Source organism: Ascaphus truei, chromosome 14, assembly GCF_040206685.1.
Source record: "Ascaphus truei isolate aAscTru1 chromosome 14, aAscTru1.hap1, whole genome shotgun sequence".
NCBI classification, from domain to species: Eukaryota; Metazoa; Chordata; class Amphibia; order Anura; family Ascaphidae; genus Ascaphus; species Ascaphus truei.
In genome coordinates, this window is record NC_134496.1 from 43,503,065 (window position 1) to 43,520,439 (window position 17,375).

At 40.5% G+C, this 17,375-nt stretch overlaps 1 protein-coding gene across 1 annotated transcript; it reads left to right on the forward strand.

Moving 5' to 3' along the window:
- The first annotated feature begins 410 nt into the window (after positions 1 to 410).
- On the forward strand, positions 411 to 17,162 carry LOC142466035 (T-kininogen 2-like). Its single transcript, XM_075570660.1, has 10 exons — positions 411 to 734; positions 4,866 to 4,979; positions 5,264 to 5,351; positions 5,725 to 5,897; positions 6,307 to 6,414; positions 10,610 to 10,694; positions 11,493 to 11,638; positions 13,796 to 13,903; positions 15,423 to 15,506; positions 16,203 to 17,162. The coding sequence occupies exons 1-10, from the start codon at positions 540 to 542 to the stop codon at positions 16,743 to 16,745; spliced, it is 1,644 nt and encodes a 547-aa protein (XP_075426775.1). The 5' UTR covers positions 411 to 539; the 3' UTR covers positions 16,746 to 17,162.
- Positions 17,163 to 17,375: the final 213 nt, after the last annotated feature.

Here is a 17,375-nt window from a genome sequence, read left to right on the forward strand (position 1 = left end):
AGTGAAATATTTTCCTTTGCACCAATTGGTTTTCTACCATCAACCTTTTCATTAAAAGCAGTTCTCAGTATTAGCAATAAAATACACAGTACAGACACTACATGCTATTTATTTAGTAATGGACTTGCATGTACAGTATGTATGTGAAAAGAATATCATTTTGCCACATTCACCCTGATAAATGTTCCCTTTAACCTATGCAAGTCAATGGAGATAAATAGATGTTCCTCTTTTCCCTTCCACGTGCCTCTGACAGGAGTTCCTCCATGATTGGTCAGTATGCTCTTAACATTTCAATATTAATTATTTCTTGCCATATGAAGTAACAGGGGACAACATTCATGGAATACACTTTACCTAAAGTCCATTTGGATAAATCTGGTCTGTTTGCTTTGCTGACATTGTGTAACATCTGTCATCAGAGTCTCTCTGCCCAAACAAACATGTTTGCTTTCTAACTCTTCCTTACTGTTGTCTGATATTTGCACATTTACATTCTCCTGAGCAGTCCCCACTATTGCAGGGGATTCTTGGTAGCAATGAGGTTTTCATTCGTCTTGCTGCTTTGCTCCCAATTTATCTTGGGTGCTGCAAACCAAGCTTTAACCTTCAATGCAGACTGCGATGGCCAAGACATTTTTGATGCAGTGGACGTAGCGTTGAGGCATTACAATGATGAAAAACAAGATGGCAACCAGTTTATTCTGCACAGGATCACAGAAGCCAGGACAAAGGTAGGTGAAAATGATGTTTGTGATAATGTTAGTCTATGGCTGAGCTCATTGTCCAACATGTACAAGCAACCATGAGGTCGATGTCTTAATTTCTATTGTTTGTATTGGGGTTAGGGAAATTTATTCTGGTAGAAAGAGGAAAATAGTACATTACCTCAGTAATCAAAGTACCCTAATAATATTTGGGGTTTCTTGTGCCTAAATTGTGGCAAAGATCTGTGAAGTTGATATTAGAAGGTTTTATACTCTAAAGACAGCTCTTTAATATAAATGCTTTATGTTAAAAAGTAGTGGTACTAAATCCCCCTAAATACTGTACCATACATTTACTATTGATTGTCTCTTAGAGTTGGGAAGAGTTGGCACTCAGAGCCACTACTTTTAAAAACCTTTTATTTGCAAATGTTCACTGTTTTCACTCTTCATGGTTTTTTTGTTTTATATACAGAAAAGTTTTATTACTAATAAGATAACTAAAATAGAAACCTTTACATATCTTGTTATAACATTAGCTTTAATTTAGGAATCCAAACACAAGGCATCAATCTGTAACCTACATCTGTCTCACTGGGCTCCTGTCTGTGGATGCAATTTCAATATGTTACACTCTGGTACTTGTAGATATAAAGATACATTCTATATTAAAATACAGCCTCTATGGTCAAAAGAAATACAACATACAGTACGTGGTGACCTCCTTTCATGCGGAGGTCGTATAGCTTCTCATTATTAAACAAAGGTTGTTACTTACATACTGTAGTATTCAGGACTGACGCTTTCTGACATATGCTCATGTTATGTGCCGGGCCAGAGGTCATTATATATATTGCTCTCTTTTCCATTTGAATCTATTCTCTTATTGTTACCGTGTTCACTGCACCTTCCCGATGGATACCTTTTACATGCTTGCTGTTTGAATCCATAAAGATTTCACATGGCTGTCTTCCTGTACCTCTGACTAGAGAGGGGCAAATCCGCCCAAATCCATTTCCCAGATTTTTTTGCCTTTTCAACCCAAAATCCGATTTTGCAGTGTAAAATTTGCAAACGGATTTGGTCGGTTTCAATCCACGGATTCTTCAAAAACCACAAATGGATACAACCGTGGACGGATTGGTAGAATCCAATCTTCAGATTCCGCAATCCGTTGGCGGATTGCCAATGGATTGCTGAACCCATTCTCTTCTGTCTTGATTAATGTAACCTCCTGCTGTCCGGCCTTCCTGCCTCTCACCTGTCTCCTTTACAATCTATCCTAAACACTGCTGCCAGCATCGCTCTGCTCTTTCCTAAACCTGTCTCCGCGTCTCCCCTCCTGAAATCCCTCTCATGGCTTCCGATCAAATCCCGCATCTCACTCAATTCTTCTCCTCACTTTTAAAGCTTTACACTCTTCTGCCCCTCCTTACATCTCAGCCCTAATTTCTCGTTATGCACCATCCCGACTCTTGCGTTCTTCTCAAGGATGTCTTCTTTCTACCCCCTTTGTATCTAAAGCCCTCTCCCGCCTTAAACCTTTTTCACTGACTGCCCCGCACCTCTGGAATGCCCTTCCCCTCAATACCCGACTAGCACCCACTCTATCAACCTTTAAGACCCGGAGAGAACATTGAGGTAAACAGTCCCCTCAATTGACTAGTGCTGCAGGGCATGAAACCACTAAAATGATTGATTGCTGCTTTATCCGGAGACACAGAGAAGTGAGAGAGCTGAACAATAAATCACCCCTAGTTGGAATGCGGTCTGGCGGCGACTGTGAAGGGCTGTCTGGGGGAAGTCCTTAAACCCACCCAGACCCCATACATAAGTCCCGCACTGCATAAACCACAACTCCTGGGAAAGCACCACTTGAAACAAAGTGAAATTACTCACTGGTAACTGTAAAATCCATCCGTTTTTTTTCTCTTTTTCTTCCTCTGTTCTGCGTGCTCCAAGCTGTGTGGGAGTGCAAGCAGAGATATCCTCACCGGGGAGGAAAAACGTCAGCGAGCACACCAGGGCAACAAATTTAAGACCCACCTTAAGACACACTTGCTTAAAGAAGCATATGAATAGCACTGTGGATAATACTGGACACATGATACATAAAGCTTGGCCCCCTGCAGACGCACTTACCAGAACTCCCTCCTACTGTCTCTGTACATTCTACCTACCTAACAATTAGACTGTAAGCTCCTCTGAGCTTAATGTTACTTTTATGTCTAAAGCACTTATTCCCATGATCTGTTATTTATATTATCTGTTATTTAGTTGATTACCACTTGTATTAGTACTACTGTGAAGCGCTATGTACATTAATGGCGCTATATAAATAAAGACATACAATAACCACAGATTGGATTGTTCAAATCCATCCACGGTTGCGGAATTCACGTAGTGTATTGGTAATTAAAATAAAAAATCCACAAAATGCAAATCGCCTTTTTTGAGATTGATCCGCTGAAAACCGCAAAGAAACCGGCCGAAACACTACGGATCCAATTCCACCCCCAAAATTCGCCCATCTCTACCTCTGACATGTCTTGTTGGCACAAATCCATAACTGTATATTCAGCCAAAAAATACAGGAGCTCTTATAGTATGTGATGGCATCCTAGAGGTGTTGTGTACATTTTATGAAAGTTTTTCTGATTTGAATATGTACAGATTCCTTAAACAACTCTTTGGGGATCTAACAGAGACACCCTAAGAAATGCAAATTGTTATTAATAAATGTTTTGAAAGCATCAAAATATTTGTTTGATTCGATTTGCTTGTGCAAGCCAATTGCACTGTTACGTTTTTCACAAGCAGTTGTTTTCTGGTCGACGACTACAGGGGAATGAAACCATTATTTGATTGTTTTAAATCAGAAATACTTTTTTTCATTAATTAAATCTTTTGGACTTTTTTTTACAAGGCGCATCTGACGTAGTATTTTGGTGTATGCCAGTCCTCAAAGCCCCATGTCAATTTTCAGCTCAGCTAAATCTTTTCTTTGCACAGTAATTCTGATGCCATCATTCGTCAGACAGATAAACATAAGAGAAGCTGATCTGCCTGCGCCCCGCATCCCGACAGCAAGCGATACCCACTCATTATTCAGATGTTAGTGATAAGCAGTGTTTTTTTTTAAGATAGATGGTGCCGGTATCCGGCTGCAGGGGAAAGCGCGGGCTTCTTACCTTCTCCTGCTCCTCGTGCGTCGTCGAGTTGTTGTGATGTCATGACGCTGTCACATCATGGCAATGTGGCGCCATGTGATATCACAACATCAGTTGATGCAGCGTAGTTGTATTGTATTGTATGTCTTTATTTATATAGCGCCAAAAGTGTACTCAGCGCTTCACAAAGAATACCGTACAGGAAATTTTAAAAATACAACAAGTGCAGCAAAAATCAGACAATGGGAAAGGAAATTCCTACCCCGAAGAGCTTACAATCTAAGAGGTTTGAGGGGTAAATTTACAGAGACAGCACGTGAGGGAATAAGTGCTGTAGATGGGTGTGCTTGGCCACAATGGGTGGTATAAGTGACTGTGGGACAATAGCCATGAGTGCAGGCTATTGGGATGCTTGATTTGTGGGGCAAGTTTCTAGTTGTGCCGAATCTTCATGAAAACCAGAAGATGCCGGGGATGAGGAGCCATGAGGAGAAGGTAAGAAAGAAGGTGATGGTAGGTACTGTACTATCACAACAAAAGCCCTGGAAATAAGTACAACTGTTATTTTCATGTTTCTAATAACCAATTACAACTAAAAAGTTGTTTAAAAACATTGTTTTTGGAGCCGATATATTGAACATCCCCAGTGAACGGATGTTAGTGACACATTCTTATATTGCTGTCTCTTAGGGGGTTATTCATTTAACTGTGATAGTTACAATCTGGGCATTATTTCCATGGGATCTTCCATGCCCTAGTGCCCCGATCGGCACTATTACAGTTTAATGAATAACCCTTTAGTGTCAGGATAGCGCCTCTTTTACCATAACTGCGCCAGCTTCTGTTGTAGGGAGGAGATACATGACGTGAATATTAGAATTGTGCTAGATCTGCACCTCAAGCTTTAGAAGAAGTAATCCCTTACTGCACATTTACAGCTGCAGAATAACTGAGCTATTGAACAGCAAGATTTTCACTTTCTAACCAGCCTGAAAATGACGGTGGAACGCATAATTTTGTCAAGTATGAGATATACGAGAGTTCCTGTGCAGTGAAAAGTGGCAAAGTGTGGCAAGAATGTGACTACAAGCGATCAGAAGCAGTAAGTCCTGGTTAATTACTTTTTACTAATCACTACTTAATTAATCCTAATTAATTGATTTTATTTTCCAATGACAATCAATTCTTATCATGAGATGTAAATGAGATATGTTTCTGTAGGCATGTTACATTTTTTTAGTGTGCTACAAAGCACTGTTTAGCTGTAGAGAATCGGTTCCAATCTTGTAATAAAAAAAAAGGTAAAGGCGAGGATACTACTTTCAGATATTCAGTATGACCCTTACCCATTTTCAAGTCTGATTTCATCTTTTTCTGTTTGCCCAGGAGACCGGTGCGTGCTCAGCACATGTTCTAATCAATAAACAGCTGAAGATCAATGATGTTATTTTTCAGAACTGTAGCTATATTGCAAGTATGTAAATCAGGATATATAAAGAGTGTTTTTAATGATGCCATAAATCTTTTTTCTGGTTATAGTACAGTACAGTATAGCCAAACCTTAAGATTCATGTATTAAGTTAAAAAAAAAAGTGCTGCAGTTTGACATTTCTCAATGAGAATAGGGTTATTGAACTGTACACAATGTTCGTATCCCAGTAGCTATCTACATTATTTCACTTAGTGTTACACGCGGTATCCATAATCAATAAATTATACATAATTATTCAGGTTTGTTTAAGAGGTGTCAGCTCAAGTTGCACATGCATTTAATCTTTAATGCCCTGAAAAGCTGTAACCCTTGAGTACTGATGATGTGTCCTGCACTATCTTTGCCCTATTTTCAGTATTAGATCCTCTGACTTATAGTTACTATCCGTGTCGTGGATGCTGGAAACCCATAGATTTCAACAATGGGGAGTTGTTGCGCATCATGAAATATGCCATCGAAACCATGAACAGGATAGGTTCTCATCCCTTCCACTTTGACCTTGAGGAGATGAAGGCTGCCTCTAGGCAGGTCTGTACATCTGATAGCAGGGATTTGCTACCATATGCCACAAGTCACAGGGGCATGTACTGTATATCAAGATGGACCAAACATTTTGGTCTACCTCAATTTAATGCAAAAATAAAATAACACTGCATCGGTTATAGGAGCACATTTTAATACATCTCTGTTATGGCACTGACTATATCCCCCTTAACTCCTCCTATGGCCAATTCCCAAAACACTCACTGGCACAAATGGAGCAAAGAAAACTTAATACATTAATGCAAAGTGAAACAATGTCAAAATGATGCAATTTGCACCTGTTTCTGAAGCAATGCTCCATTTGCAACATGTAATGCATACAGTATACTCCACACACAGGACATTTAGTTAAAGGACTATCCCAGCAAAACTCACATTCTTCATTGTGTTCTAGGTGGTGAGTGGATGGAATTATAAAATGGTATATACCATCAGACAAACAAACTGTTCGAAAAGTGAAGTACCTGACCTTACACCACAATGCAAGATTGATACAAATGGGGTAAGTGCTCTCTTTGTTATGTGTTGTGATATTAGGATTCCCTATAGCAGGGGTGCGCAAACTGGGGGACGCGAGATTTTGTTGGGGGGGGCGGCGGTTGCAGAGGCCCCAAGCTCTTCCCTGAGGCATTTAAGCTAAATGTCGGGGGTCTTCACGAGGCCTCTGCAACCTCAACTTACCGGGGTTCTGTAGCCTTCTGGAAGCGTCGCCATGGCAACGCTGCATCAAATGACGCTGTGGGGTCATGGGACGTGCACGTCGCCATGGTAACGCGTTGTCAAATGCCGCTGCAGGGTCACATGATGTGACGTCACATGACCCGCGGTGTCATTTGACGCCAGGTCACAGAAGTGGTGGCGCGAGAGCTGGGGCTGTCGCACAGTGGGGCGGGGGTGCGCAGCTCCAAAACCTTGCGCTCCCCTGCCCTATACCAATGTCTTTAAAAAGCTTTTATGGTTAAAAGCTCCCATCTTGAAAATCCTATAGCTGCGTCCAGGGTGAGGAGACGCACGCATGCGTGCTCACGCTCGGCGCATTCAAATACCTTTTAATTGATGCAAGCTTGGTGCGCGCATGCAGGTGTGCTCAGGCCGGACCGGTGCTCGGAGAGACAGTTATTTGTTTTCCCGGAGCTATGGCGCGTTACATGACCAGGTAAGGGCCAATGAGAGCACAGCAGTCACAACAACCAATCTGATGGAGCTGAGGATGTGACATCACGCTCCCCACTCCAGTCTGACACGCCACCCTCCCGTCTGTGGTACGCCCCCTCCCTCGAGCACGCAGTGAGCAGGACAGCGAATCGCTCCTGCTCGGGCCGACGCTGACATCACGCCTCGTGAGCATGAGCGCTCGTCTCCCCACGCTGGCCGCAGCCTAACATACATATTCCAAACGGTTATCAATGTATGAGCAACATATAAAGTCTGTTTCTCTTGATGTTTTGCTAAAAATGAAAGCTACCCCTCAGCATATTAAAGCTGCAGTTAAAGCAATATCCTACATGTTTTTTGTTTTTTTTTAATAAATCAGTACTGTACTACGAGAAAATCCTTTTTTTTAAACAATTTTTAAAGACATTTTTTATCTATTTAAAACCAGAGACATAACATAAAACACAGACAAAGCTCAGTGCAGATCCTGAAAAACTTATACACGGTACAGTGCCTAAATATACATGTATAAATAACTAATTAATAAAATGGTCTTTTAGTTTAACATTTTGGCCAAATTGTTGTAAGCCCTTGAGCCAACTGCACGGCAGACCACGTTCAAGGGTCCCTAACACTAATATAGATTCTTAATAACCTGTGCATTGCCAGGAAGAATGATTTATAATAAATCTGTCAAAATTAGTTGCAAAAGTTCTAAGTCTGATTGAAGCTTTTATTAACCTGTACATTACCAGGAAAAGCACTCTGTAATAGATTTGTCACAATCACACTGCAAGCAAGTTCCCCTGATAGTGGGAGATGCCATGGAGTGAGCTTTTAACCATTTAAATGTGGGAGGGAGTGAGCTTCAATTAGGTAGGAGGTTGCCACCCTCCAATCAGCTAAGATTAGCTGAACAAGAATTATAAAACATACAGAACACACCTACAAGCTCATATTGTCTTAGCTGATTGGAGGGTGGCAACCTCCTACCTAATTGAAGCTCACTCCCTCCCACATTTAAATGGTTAAAAGCTCACTCCATGGCATCGCCCACTATCAGGGGAACTTGCTTGCTTGCAGTGTGATTGTGACAAATCTATTACAGAGTGCTTTTCCTGGTAATGTACAGGTTAATAAAAGCTTCAATCAGACTTAGAACTTTTGCAACTAATTTTGACAGATTTATTATAAATCATTATTCCTGGCAATGCACAGGTTATTAAGAATCTATATTAGTGTTAGGGACCCTTGAACGTGGTTTGCCGTGCAGTTGGCTCAAGGCCTTACAACAATTTGGTCAAAATGTTAAACTAAAAGACCATTTTATTTATTAGTTATTTATACATGTATATTTAGGCAATGTACCGTGTATAAGTTTTTCAGGATGTGCACTGAGCTTTGTCTGTGTTTTATGTTATGTCTCTGGTTTTAAATATATATATTGCCATGCTCAGTAGCACTCCTCTGTGAAACTTATATGCTTATATATATGTTGTGTACATTTTTTATCTATTCTAATGTAGCAAGCATTTTTGTTTCTATAGAAACCATTTACAAAGTCACACCCCCTTCCCCTTGTGAGACTCTTGAGCCCTGCCCTCTTTCTAGCAGTGCACCAATTGTATCTAGTGACTGCCTGGTCACATGATCTTGCACACAGAATTTTGCATTGTGGCAAAGCTGTTCTGAAGCAATAACTGAATTAAATAACCCAGAGCAAAGCGATCGATTACAAGGAAATGGATCGGTCTGCAACTTAGCTAATCACTTGTCAGTGTGCAGATTGTATTAATACACATATTGAAAGGAAAAAAAATTAAACATTTTAAAAACTGCAGCTTTAATCGGCAGTCAAGATCTTGGGGAGCGCCGATATACATGAAAAAATACAAGAAAAACACACAATAGTGCAATATGTCTCTACCAGTATATAGACTCAGGGGCTTATGCAGAGAGGATCGTGATGTACTGGGAAAACGGCAATAGAATAGCCAAAGAATTGGCATAAATTATGGCCGTATGCTGAAAGCGCCTTTACCTTGTTTTAGCAGATGTTAGTCAAATTTCCAAGTTTTTCTGGCGACCTGGAACACGCTATATTATAGGGCAGAATGGCGCGTTCCAGCGCTTCGGTCCTTATGGAATCGCACGCTATAATAGTATGGCGAGTTCCAGGTTCTCGCCAGTTGTTTGGCGACTTTTACTCTGCTGAAAACTTTTCAGCCGGTTTTTAAAAAACGCGCCATTTTCTCCCGAGTTAAAGGTTTTCTGGCGAGTTTTTTGGCCAGAATATGGCGCAATTCCCTTTTAGATCCTCTCTGCATAAGCCCCTCAGTCTTCAGAATCCAGCAGGGTGTGTACTCACATGTCTCCTGATGAAACCGGTGAGCCGGTGAAATGCCTTGAGTGGAAACCGCCTTCACTGTGTAGGACGCCGCACACAGTGTTACTTGTTCTCCTGTCAATCATCCGGGAATCCAACCCGGAAGTGCGGGAGCCAAGACGAGCTTAGACGAGAGACGAGAGACGCGAGCACAGCTGAGGAGAGGAGTGGTCACCACCCACCAGGACGTATAGGGATACAGCATTTGCCACTGATTTTGGATATGCATAAAAGGAAGGGGAATATGTGAGTACACACCCTGCTGGATTCTGAAGATCGAATCTATACACTGTTAGAGACAATCCACAAAAGGGCTTGAGCTGCAACTATCACTTGAATTTGATTACACATCACAGAACTTTTTGCAAATTGATTGTATTTTTATGATTTATTTGCACTGATTAATCCCTAGTGTCCCTTGGTACTTTTTTTTCCTTATTATACGAATTGCACTTAGTTTGGTTTAAGCGCCTTTTTGATAACACTTCATTTTTTCACCGGCATATTAAACGGCCAATGAAAGTAATTTATCAAAATGGTTTATCAAAAAAATACACCTGGAAGACTGATAAATGACCCACAGTATATGCCCTGAAGACGTTGCAGCGACACATGATGTCGCAACGCCATGCAGGGTCACATTGTCATGGCAACGTGGCACCACGTTACCTTGCTAAGCCATGTGATGTCATGTTGCCATGGTAACGCGGAGCCATTTGACGTCGCGTTGCCATGACCGGACGCTGTAGAAGGGGAGATCCCACCACGGCAGTTGTCCCGTCTCTCGCCTTCTGTTGGCGACCCTGCAAAGCATTAACATGCAGATATTGCTTAGCAGAGCCCAGAATCTTGTGCATCAGTCTAAACTTAATATAGCTAGATATATGTGTATACTAGTGTACGTTTTACACAATTATTTGCTACCTTCATGCACATCCCAATTACCTGAAGATGAAGTCAGTAAAGAATAATGTAAATTTGCTTTTTAAAAAATATATTTTTTTACCTTTTAACAAGTTTGTCCCATTTAGACACAAAACAGCTGAAATAAAAGGTTGTACAATTTAGTTCACTTCAAACATGTACTTTATTTGATAAGATGTGTTTTTGGGAGTTCTGGATGCAGATTACAAATCTATTACATTTATTTATTTAGCTTTCTGGTAACTGTGAAACTACAGCCTACATAGGTCCTGATCATTTCATTCAAGTCATTTCTCAAATCTGCAAAACGGATACAGGTAAGAGACAGTGAGAGTACAGAAAATATAATCTTCTGTCCTCGTCTAAAGAATTTCAGTAAGTGACAAGATCCCACGCAGCCCCCCCCCCCCCCACCCACCCACCTACCTATACATCCCACCATTTAGGGAGATCTGCAGGTGCAGGTAGAGCAGCAGTTCCATGACTGCAACACCTCTTTACAAGACACAAGGGGCAGAGCAAAAGAACAATATTGAGTAGAATGATGTTTTGCCACAAGCTCTCCTAGTCCTGAGCCACTGTTGGTGTTACAGTGAATAGGGCCCATATCCTGCTCTATAGAGAGATTCCCATCACTGGAGAAGAAGGCACATTCTCAATAACACCACAGCTTGGCTCAATGCTGGTATCCTGCCCCACCAGTAACCTAAGTATGGATCCCCTGAGCATTAGACTCCCCATATGTGCATGGGTTTGTTTTTGTATGAGTTGTCAGTGATGGCATAACCGATTTTATATTTGAGTGGGTGCATAAGTCAGTCTTGTTGTTAAACAGTCCTGGTGATAGATTTTAAAACATATAGAAGTCAGTGCTAATCAGCGCTAGAGATGCAATTATGGAGGGGTGGGAGATATTACATGTTTCTTTCAAACCCTATAGCAGAAAATGTCCATTCCAATTTTTATATACATAGCCACGTGCACAAGGCACAGACCTTAGAATACCGGTAATATCTGTACAATGTGAGATAAGAGCATGAAACATAACATTATGCAATGAGAAGGAATCACTGCCCCAAAGAGCTTACAATCCAAACTAACATCTGCTGTTCTAGAATTTTGCCTTATCTGTCGTACTAAAGTGGACCCACATGATCCAGAGCTGCGGGATCTGTTAAGACAAGTTATCGATGGATATAATTCCGACAATAACCACACAAACCTTTATAACATATTTAGCGTTGGAAGCGCCACAAAAGAGGTTGGTATACCACGTGTTCCAGTCTAAGCATATTTAAATAATTTGTATATTTCACTTTGTTTTTAGTTACAGTTAGGACAGAACATGCAGGGGAGGGGGTGCGGGAGGGGGGGAGTTGTGAGTCCTCTTTGCTCTCCTGCTGTGCTAAGTTCAGCATTTTTTTAAATGTGTGCTTGTATGGGGGTAAATTAGGAAAGGGGAGTATGATAAGGAAATATACCTAGAAATAAGATTACAATGTACATTCAAACATTATTTAACATTTCTACTTCTTTGATTAAAACAATCAACCAATCGCCTAATTTTATCTATTAAACATATCACTGACAATTGTTCAATTTGTTTCTATGAGAAACTGCAGCTTTGGATGGAAATGCAGTAGGGATTTACACCCCAAGCGTAGTATTAGAAAACAATATTGCACGGGTTGGGAAAAGCATTAGTGTGAAGAATGGAAACGCTTATCTTTTGATATGTTATGAGAACTGATTGCATTAATAAACTACTGTTCTACATATGCACAATTTGATGGTGGATGTCAAAGAATTGTCTATTTGTGATAAATAAGGCAAAGAAAAAGAAAGGTAGAAGTGATACGTTTAACAGCTAACTCGTGTTTAAAAAGAGTGCAAGCTTCCAGGGCCACTAAGGTCTCTTCTAACCTGAAAGCTTGCACTCGTGTTAACCATGAGTCAGCTGTTAAAGGTATTACATCTATCTTACTTGTGTTTGTCTATTCTACGGGCTAACACAGTACCATCCTCTGTTTGGTAGGTAAGGCAATCTCTGTTTGACCACAGGGTGCAGACACTAAAAGACATTCGCACTTGTTAATACCCATTCATCTAATTGGCCATGAATTAACATTTTCATATAAAGCTGTGTTTTCTCTGTGACCAGAGTTAATTCCATGTCATGTTATTGCATCAGTCACACCCTCCTAGCACCAAAATGTAACAAACACAATGGAATATAATCCACTTACTACTTTTTTTTTATTGGACATACTTGATGATTTGTATTATTTTATAAATTTTTATTCAAGGCAACAAAATATGTAACCAATGCTAACTAACAAAGCATTGCAAAGCTAACTAGCATTTATTTTCACCCTTAAGAGATATCATTGGATGATATTTCACTGGGGTTTTTTGTTTGCCTTCCTCTGTAAGTACGGATATAGGATAAAGTATCTGTCGTCTAAATTTAGCATAGGTTGAACTTTAATGATGGATGTCTTTTTTTCAACCTCATCTACTATGTAACTATGTAAAACATGATAAACATGTATTTGTATTTATTTTACCTCTTTCCTTCTGTGTGGCGTTATTGGGTGAGAAAGGTTTGTACTTTACATCCACGAACAAAGTGTTACATTTAATAAGGCAGAGGGTGAACATAATTAGGATGATACATCATCGTGTTGTGGACAAATGATACCCATGGGAAGGAAACAGCTGATATGCCGTCTACTACTTATATATATCATCGTTGTATAGGTAAAACTCATTAAGTACATTTTGGGCAAAAGCTCAATAAATGCACTTCCTGACTTGGTATCTTGATCTTGATATTTCTATTGAAAAACTCATTAACTGCTTATTTAGTTATAGTTCAGAGTTACTAAAAAAATAAAACTCTAAGTATTCTTTTCCTCAGTGCTCAAACAATGTAGTTAAGGACTTTTACCTCCACGACAATATATTTTCTATTCTCAAAAAATACACATTTTCGCTTTAGTGGCGGCGAATTTTTAGTTTTTTTTTTAAATTAAAACCGATTCCATTTACTGAAATGTTTACAAGTTTTCTGTGCAGAATGCCTTTTCATATGTGAAAATCCAGCACATTTTGTGGCTGCAGCTTTAACACAAACGTGCTCCTGTTGCTCACAATGCATAACTTTATAAATTACCTGCAGATATACATGGCATGCAAGGCCTCCAGTGAGTGAAACGGAGACCTCATTTCATAAAAGTCTACGCAGCCTCAGATGCTAAGAGAGAGATTTCCTTCCCAGAGTAAATGCTGCAAATGAGCGAATTTAACAGAATTTAGGAGACTGTGAAGGAGATTTCATGTTACAAACTCAAGCTTAAAATCAGTCTAATGTGATATTTTTCTCAACATCTTTCTTCTCTCATTCCTTATCTTATAGGGGCTTGGTGGAAAAATGTATGATGTGTCATTTACAATGAAAGAGACCAACTGTACTAAGTCTGTCTACGCCATACTGGAAGATGAGTGTCAGATAAGTGAAAGCAGTGTAAGTACTTGCGACAATGATTATATCTTACTTATTTCAATGGCAGACAACAGCTTTCCTGGGGCTCAGGACTAGAGTTTCAGCTGGGGCCTTCCCCGCTGCTGGTGGCCCCCGTCTTTCTCTTACACCCCCTTCTAACACTCCCCCCATGTATTTCTCCCCCTTCTCTTTCTTACTCCCCCCTTCTTTAGCTCGCACACTCCCTCCCTCAACCCCCTTCCCCCCACACGCATACACACAAATCTACCCCCCCCACACACAATCTCCACAATACCACACACTCCGCCCAGTACAATACCACAATACAACACACTCCCCACAGCACAATACCACAGCACCAAACACTCCCGTCCCAGCACAATACCACTGCCCCAGCACAATACCACACAACCCCCCTGCAGCACAACAGCACTCCCCCCAGCACAACAGCGATTCTTTTCTTATTTTCTCTGCGTGTCTTCTCCCCGTGTATCTGGGTCTCTCCACTGGTCATTGTATAAACCTGTCGTCTAAAAAAGGACCGCCTGATCCTCCTGTCGCGTCACTCATGTCCAGGTCTGATGGGTGAGTGGGTGATGTAAATGAAGGTCTTTCCCATGGGCAATACGTGCATTGCCTTCTCCGGAAGTCCATCCAATAATACATAGAGTTTGACTCGTAGTACTTCTTATCCCGCTTCAATTATTTTATCTTCCGTTGTATGATTTAGTTCTTGTAGTTGTAGAGGTCTCAAAGATTAATTTCTTAAACTTGTCAATTAGCATCTGTGTCTTTAGTGTTGTCTGTGTTTTTACGATCTCTTGCTATACTTCTTTATATGCTGGTGGTAGCGTTTCAATGGTCAGTAACATCGGGTCGATTGGTACTTTTATTAAGTACCTGTTGCTTTTGCTCTTCCTCCCTGATAAAGCGTTTGGTTTGAAGGTGAAACGACTGTCAGATTTTCTACCAGACCCGTAGTCTAACTCAGGGGTGAGCAAACTTTTTAGTCTGTGCCCCTCTGTTTGCTCTCCCCTCTCCCCCATTCCTTTTCTCCGGCATCATTATACTCCGCGTTGCCACAGTGACACGTCACCAGAAGCCGCCAGAGTCAAGGTGTAAGGGATATATAGAGGCCTTGTGCGCTCCTGCGGCATTTAATTTAAATGTTGTGGGGAACAGCGCAAGGCCTTCGTAAGCGCCACGCCCCCGTTTGCACACCTCTGGTGTAGCTTCGCGGGACCTTTAAACAGAAGAGAGATACCGTCAGCAGCTTAGGAAGTCCACTGAGCTGGAAATAATGTGGTTCGGCTCCAGAGAACTCCTGCTTCCCAACTCAAAGAAGAAAACTCCTTTACTATCACAATGTGTGTCTGTCCTGGCAGTGAACTGGTATACAGGTATCACTAGCTGCAATAGTCAATATGGCCACAATAACTCATATGGACAAAGAGTTGGGGATTGCTTGAATGTTGCATGTGGCATAAAATACCATTCATACAGCTAAAACTTGTTATTTTCATTGTTCCCTTTATTTTAGAGTACTTTCAACTGTGATGTCAAATTTAATGTTACAAACAAGGCGATTAAAGTCCACTCAGTTCCCCAATGCTTTCCAGCAATGGTAAATACCTTATTTTCTTACTTTTGTTCCTTCATTTTAGTTCCTTTCAAACGTATGACTAAGCAAAGGAATGAGGATATCAAACTGTAATAAGCCATTTATTGTTTATATTTTGGTAACAATGTTTTCAATCTGCATTCCCAATTTGTAACATGTAGCCCGAGCTGCAGTAAGCTGACAGTATCGCTTTCTACCATTTTATTGGAGATGTGTTAATATTTTTGCAATTTTAGAGAATATAAAAACCACAGTAAGAAATATGTTTTTTCTAGGGGCCGATATAAAAGCTTAGGGAAGAAAGGCCCAACATCCCTAAAGTCACATTGTCAAAAACAGAGACATTTGCAGTTTTTAGAGAAGGAAATAGCAGCGATTTTAAGGGTCTCAGCAAAACAGAAACAGAAAACTACTCAAGGATTTCACAAAGAAGTATGTGATCGGAAAGAAAAAGCAAACAAATGATAATTAAAAAATTAGATTGGCAGGTGGGGACTGCAACTTTTGATGTAAAAACAGTTTTAATTTAATTGTAAAGAGGACGTTACATTTCAGTTAGAACTCATCTTACATTTGTTCCAATGTATACCATGGGCACTACGTGAAATACATTGTTTAAATATTCATATTTGAATCATTATAGTCATAATATACATGTGCAATAAAAAAGTAATTGTGTATTTCATTTTCTTATTCTAGTCCGCTCCATCATTTTACAATAGGGGACTTTCACCTCTCCGCATGGTTTTAGAAAGGCCCATACATCTAGTCATTCCTGGCCGTCCTCAATTGCAATCCAGAGGACCTACTGGTCCTAATCCTAAAGAAGAAGACAAGCATGGAAAAAAGGATAAAAAAGAAAAAAGACACAAAAAACACAAAGGATGCAAAAAACATGATCAGAAAAAATGTGACTCTTCTGAAGAATTTAAAGAAGCCGACAGAAGGAAAACAGAAGTAACAGTCAAACCTATAGTGCATGAAATCCCGCAGGTGTCTAAGACAACTTCACAAACAGCTGAGGTGTTAGTGACACCACAACAGTCACATAATTCCGGTCATGTTCTTGGGGAATCAGCTACTCCATCCATACAGGGGGCCAATGGTCCTCCATTAGTCCCCCATATTCCAAAAGTGGGAGGGGATAATGGTAATGTTCCAAATAGTCATGAGGATGTTTTGTTGGACCTACCAGAGGCACCAAAATGTCCTGGGAAACCCTGGAAAAGAATAGTGTTGTAGCCAACGTTGCCAGCACTTCCAACTCTCCAACCACTTACGTTTGAAGACCGGCAGATTGCTACTGAGATAAGAACTCCAGCAGCTCTAGGAACAGAAAAGAGCAGCTCCGCCACCCCACCCCTATCTCTGCTTTTTAGCGATGAAGACCTACTCTAGATGCCGTGCTGTCCTAATTTTAAAACAATTGTCTGACTAAATGTGGTATGAAATTGTCAGTACATAATTCAAAGGTTTAAGTTGCAAATTTGATATGAAAACAAGGCAATATATTTGCACACTTGTAATTTCTTGCAACATATATATTATGAAACAATTTAAAATGTTAGATAAATATTAATTGAAATATCTACACATTGATGTATCATCTTTGTATCTTACCATAATAAAATCTTCCTAATAGTGGTACATAAAATAAAATGAATGCTTGATTTATTTATTTATTTACACGTACAGAGTTCATTCTACCTATGGCTTTGTCCCTGCTGGCGCTGAGCGCGCTCATGCTTGGAAAGCTCTCCAAGCATGTGCGCCGGGTGTCCTTGAAATTTTCGCAAGCGCTCGCGTTTACCTAAGCGACGAGCGCCGGTGAGCGTGTGTGCTGGGCATATGCGCGAGCGGGGACTTGCCTAA